This window comes from Phaseolus vulgaris, chromosome 2 (genome assembly GCF_000499845.2).
Source record: "Phaseolus vulgaris cultivar G19833 chromosome 2, P. vulgaris v2.0, whole genome shotgun sequence".
Classification (NCBI taxonomy): Eukaryota; Viridiplantae; Streptophyta; class Magnoliopsida; order Fabales; family Fabaceae; genus Phaseolus; species Phaseolus vulgaris.
Window position 1 is genome coordinate 36,167,521 of NC_023758.2, and position 6,077 is coordinate 36,173,597.

At 34.4% G+C, this 6,077-nt stretch overlaps 1 protein-coding gene across 1 annotated transcript; it reads right to left on the bottom strand.

Moving 5' to 3' along the window:
- Positions 1-759: 759 nt before the first annotated feature.
- LOC137809429 (uncharacterized) lies at positions 760-2,249 on the bottom strand. Its single transcript, XM_068610541.1, has 2 exons — positions 2,064-2,249; positions 760-1,242 (listed from the first exon to the last, which is right to left on the bottom strand). Exons 1-2 carry the CDS (start codon positions 2,247-2,249, stop codon positions 760-762), a joined length of 669 nt encoding a protein of 222 aa, XP_068466642.1.
- Between the last annotated feature and the right edge of the window lie 3,828 nt (positions 2,250-6,077).

Consider the following 6,077-nt stretch of genomic DNA (forward strand, 5'->3'; position numbering starts at 1 on the left):
GCGTGCAAGTAGCAAGTAGCAAGTTGTTGGTTGCAAGTAGCAGGTAACAAGTTGTTGGTTGCAAGTAGCAGGTAGCAAGTTTCTGGTTGCAAGTTGCATGTTGCAGGTTGCAGGTTACAGGTTACAGGTTGCAGGTTGCGGGTTGCAGGTAGCAAGTTGCAGGTTGTAGGTAGCAAGTTGCAGGTTGCATGTAGCAGGTAATAGGTTGCAGGTAGCAGGTAGCAGGTAACAGGTTCCATGTAGCAGGTAACATGTATCAAGTTGCTAGTTGTAGGTTGTAGGGAGGAGGTAACATGTTGCAGGTATCAGGTAGCAAGTGGATGATTGCAAGTTGCAAGTTGAAGGTAGCAGGTAGCAGGTTGTAGGTAGTAGGTTGCAGGTTTTAGGTAGCAGGAAGCTGGTACTAGGTAGCAGATTGCGGGTTACATGTTTCAGGTTGCAATGTAGCAGGTTGCACGTAGCAGGTAGCATGTGTTAGGTAGCAGGTTGCAGGTATCAAGTTGCTGGTTGTAGGTAGCAGGTGACAGGTTGCATGTTACAGGTACCAGGTAACAAATTATTGATTACAAGTTGCAGGTTGCAGGTTGGAGGTAGTAGGTAGTAGGTTGCATGTTGCAGGTAGCAAGTTGCATGTTGTAGGTAGCAGGTTCCATGTAGGAGGTACCAGGTAGCGGATAGAAGGTTGCAGGTTATAGGTTTCACGTTGCATGTAACAGGTAGCAGGTACCAGGTTGTAGGTAGTAGGGAGAAAATTGTAAGTTACAGGTAGATGAAAGCAGGTTGCAGGTAGCAAGTAGCAAGTTGTAAGTAACAAGTAGTAGGTAGCAGGTAATAGGTAGCATGTAACATGTAGTAGGTAGCTGCTAGTAGGTAGATAACTGTGGGCAACAGGTTGCAGGTAGCAGTTGTAGGTTGAAGGTAGCAAATAACAGGTTGCAGGTTGCAGGGTGGAGGTAGTAGGTAACAAATAGCAGGTACATGTAGTAGGTAGTAGGTTGCAGGTAGAAGGTCGAAGATAACATCTAGCAGATAGCAGGTAGAAGGTAGGAGGTTACAGTAGATGGTAGCAGATAGGAGGTTGCAGGTAGTAGGTACTAGGTACCAGGTAGGAGGTAGCAGGTTGCAGGTAGCAGGTAGCAGGTAGTAGGTTGCAGGTAGGAGGTTGCAAGTAGATAGCAGGTAGTAAGATTGAGTTTGTAGGTAGCCGGTTGCAAGTAACAAGTTGTTGGTTGTAGGTTGCACCTAGCAGGTTGCATGTAGCAGGTTGTAGGTTGCAGGTAGCACGCAGGTTGTGGGTAGCAGATTGTTAAAATCTTAAGTTCTTCAATAATATTACATTCGATTTATTGTGATAAAAATAATATTAAAATTGTTTAATTAAATAATTTAATTATTTAATCATTTTAAACCTATTTAATTAAAAATAATATAAATATAAGTAATAAAAGATTAATACAAATAGTAAGATATTATTTAATTTGATTAAATTTTGTATTTAATTTTTTCCAGATTTTAATATAATTAAATAATAAAATATAAGTAATAAAAGATCAACACAAACGAAATGATAAGATATTAATTAATTTGAATAATTTAATAATTGCAAAACTAATCTTATTCATTTTGATTTACTCAATCATATATATAATAAAATTACAATTACTGGAACCTATAAAATAGAAATAATAACAAGCCTACAAACTGACTATTAATGCAATATAACGGTAAAATAGTTTAAAGGTAATAAAATCAGAATTAATAACCAACATCCTCCCTTAATTCTGATTTGGAACAACCTTTCCAATTTGAGTCATGATATTGCTTTTCTCAATTGCCATCAATTCTTCATTCATAGCCTTTTGCCATTTGGGGTGTTGAATGGCATCGGCAAGTTTCACAGGTTCTGATTTTGCAAGAAAAGAAAAGTGAACCAAATCTCCATTGTCATCAACTTCATCATCAAGATTTACTTCGCAATCTTGAAGATGTACAGGTTGTCGTTGCTGCCTTCTTGGTCGCTCCATCATAGTTGCAATTGGAGTTGTAACTTCAGGTTGAATTACAACTTCAGGTTGAACTGCAACTTCAGGTTGAACTGCAAGTGCTTCAAGAGTGACTCCATCTTCCATATCATTGTTCAAAACATAAATATATCGTTTTTTCGAATCTATTTCAGTTGCTGCATTCCATTGCCATTCCTCATATTCGGCAAATGTAACATCACGACTAACAATCACCTTCTTTTTCATTGGATTGTACAGTTTGTATCCCCCATGCTTATATCCAATGAAAATGGTCTTCACTGCCTTATCATCAAACTTCGATCTTGCTGCCTTGGGGACATGAGCATAAGTAATTGACCCAAATACCTTCAAGTGTTGCACATTGGGTTTGAATCCACTCCATGCCTCAATCGGAGTTGTGTTAGGAACACTCCGAGTGGGTGATCTATTTATCAAATATACCGCACATGTTACGACCTCAGCCCAAAAATAATTTGGCATACCTTTCGCTTTAAGCATGCTCCTCGCCATGTCCATGATTGTTCTATTCTTTCTCTCAGCAACTTCGTTGTGTTGAGGTGCGTAGGGGCAAGTTATGTTATGTTGCAACCCAAGTTCTTCCCAGTGCCTCTTGAATTCATTAGACTTGTACTCACCTCCTCCATCACTACGCACCATCTTGATTTGTCTACCACTCTCTCTTTCAACAAATGCTTTAAATATTTTAAAGCAGTGGAATACCTCATCCTTGCTTTTCAATACATAAATCCAGGTTTTCCTTGAAAAATCATCAATAAAGGTTAAAAAATACTTATTACCTCCAACTGATGATATGTTCATCGAGCCACAAACATATGTATGAACAAGCTCCAAAGGAAATTTTGCACGCCAAGGCTCCTTAACAAATGGTATCTTGTGATTCTTTCCAAAAATGCAAGTCTCACACAATTGATCAGGGTGATGAATATGGGGTAAACCATTCACTAGATTTCTTTTGGAAAGATTTTCCAAACTCTGAAAATTTAAGTGCCCAAAGCATAAATGTCATACCCACGATTCATTATTCACTATTGCATTCAAGCACTTGAAATCACCCATATGAATATCTACTGGAAACATGCGATTTTTTGATAAAAAGGATTTAAGAATCAAACTACCTTTTTTTTTTATCAAAAATTAATAATTTATTTTCAACTATGTGCATCACATAACCCTTCTCGGCCAGCTGCCCCATACTCAACAAATTACTTTTCTTATCAGGTACATAGAAAACATCATAGATGTACCTGTGATCACCATTCTTCAATGTGATAAGAATTCGCCCTTTTCCAGTCACCGAAACGAACCTGCCATCATCGAATTTCACTTTTGTGCGAAATGAGTATCTGCAAACAACTCATTCTTACCACACATGTGATTTGTACAACCTGTATACAAATACCAAGTCTGATTGTTTGGAGTTTCATTTGATGTGGCTGCCATTAGTACTGCATGATCCTCTTCATCTTGTTCGTGATTACTGTCTTCTTGAGCACAATTGGCAGCATGATTATCACCTTTTGATCTGCACTCATTTGCATAATAGCCACGTTTATGGCAATTATAACACTCAACATTTGATTTATTATAAATGCCTCCTCGTCCTCCGCGTCCACGTTCACCACACCAAGAGTTATTTGAACTTGGATTGTGATTGGAACCAATGTTGTTTTGCTCAGCGCCTCCATGATTCTGGTCACCACGACCTCCTTTACTACAATAAGTACCATGTTTATGATAGGATCTAAAAATTGAGACTTGTGCTTGTAAAGCCTGTTCAATTGGTTTTTCAATCTTATTGTCATTCATCCTCTGCTCATGCGCTCGTAGGGAACCAGACAATAACCTTACTGTCATTTTTGAAATGTCATTGGCCTCTTCAATTGCGGCAACAACATGTTCAAATCTGGGAGTTAAAGACCTCAAGATCTTTTCCACCTTTGCCTGCTCTGAATGTGTTTCACCATTGCTCTTCATCTGATTTGTCAAAGCAAGAACTTTATTTATATAGACATCAATAGTCTCTGTGGTTTCCATCTGCAGCAATTCATATTGGCGTCTTAGGGTTTGAAGACGCACCCTCTTGATCTTATCATCACCTTTATAATTGGTTGAAAAAATTGTCCAAGCCTCACTGGCAGTTGTTGCTCCTTCTATCTGCTCAAACGTCTCGTCATTCATCCCTTGATGGATGAGATACAAAGCCTTATTGTTCTTCTTCTTCTGATCACGATGCGCTACTCGTTGCGCTTAAGTTGCATTAGCAGCTAATGCAGATACTCCACTCTCAACAACATCCCATAACTCATGATAATCAAACAAAACTCTCATTTGCACACACCACCGATTGTAATTTTTTCCATCAAGGATAGGGATTGATAATTGGGTAGAGTTCATGATAACAACCTAGCTCTTGATACCAGTTGTAGAGTTGTAGGAACTAATTGAAGAAAATAAGAAAAGGCAAAAGGTTATAGCAACTGATTAAACGTAATTGCACAAAATTGCAAAACTGATCTTATTCATTTTGATTTACTCAATCATATATATATATATATATATATATATATATATATATAATAAAATTACAATTACTGGAACCTATAAAATAATAGGAATAATAACAAGCCTATAAACTGATTATTAATGCAATATAATGGTAAAATAGTTTAAGAGTAATAAAATCAGAATTAATAATAATAAAATTAGAATTAATAACCAACAATTAGAATATGTTTTAAATAACTCTGATCATTTTAAAGAATGAACTTTAAGTTTAACTCAATCTTTCATAAGAGATTTGCACTCACTTTTTGTTTATTGACGTGGAATCTCGAACAATAAGACAGATATTATATAGAAAGAACATTTAAGAATTATAATTTTAGTTTTTTTAAATACATATAAATGTAATTTGTCAAAATATTAATTTTCAAAATAAATGTATGTAAATTACTGATTTTGTTAAGTTTAGATTATTTGTCTCTCAAAGGGGACAAAAAGTGGATATGTATAGTCGAGTTGTCGAGAGGGAATAAAATTAAGAGAGTGCGAAAAACTAAAAAAAAATTAAAAATTCGTTGTCAAAAACTTTTATGTATTTCACATGAAACTTTGATATTTGATTTTGACAAAATTAATTAAATAAAAAAGTTGTTGTATTTTTTCCTCTTTTTATTTACATATATTTAAGATATTATCTAGGAGAACTTTGAAACTTTAATAAATTAATATAGTAACTCATGCATCTACAGTATATGTATTAAATTTTGTACTTTTTGAACCAGGTATATTTATACAATGGTACAAGACTTTTGCCACATGTAGAAACTCCTACGTTCAACAAGTAAATATATATAACTACTATTATGGTATTTTTTTCATAAAATAGACAATAAAATTAATTTACAATATATAGTCCTTTTTCATATAAAAACATTTACAATGATTGTCATAGGATTACATTTCAATATATTTCTAAATATAATATAATAAAAGGATTATCTAGTTTTTATTTATTATATTAAAATAAATATATCAATAGAAATCATTATCACAGTATATTTTATTCATGAGCTTATTAAAAATAGAAAAATCAACCAAAAATATTTGTGGAGCAGTCGAAAAGGTTGACACCATATGATTATTACAAATATTACAATAGATTAGTGTTTCCCAAACACTTACTAAGAGGATCCCTGCCTAATTATAACTATATTTATATTTGATTCTTGTTGGATGAACATGAAGGTTTCAATAAGTTAGGCATAGTTTATGAATTAAATTATTACAATCATTGTTGGTCCCACCAATACTTTTTTTTCTTTTCAATTATTTTTTCTCATTCCAATTACACTATTTGTTGGAGAGATCTCACATTGATTAGAGATGAAAACATTTCATTGTATATAAGTGACTGCAAACCTTACCTTATAAGTCAGTTTTATAAAATTGAATTAGGCTTAAAATTCTCTTCTTAACATTATTCACTCTTACATACTTAACATCATGTTGGTATTTAGGTTAAAACTATTC

Excerpts from the sequence above, each read along its gene's own strand:
- LOC137809429 (XM_068610541.1), bottom strand. The coding sequence starts at position 2,249 with ATGAAAAAGAAGGTGATTGTTAGTCGTGATGTTACATTTGCCGAATAT. Across the intron at positions 1,243-2,063 it reads TTGCAGTTCAACCTGAAGTT|GTGCAACCTACAACCAACAA; the intron begins GTAATTCAACCT and ends GCAACCTGCTAG.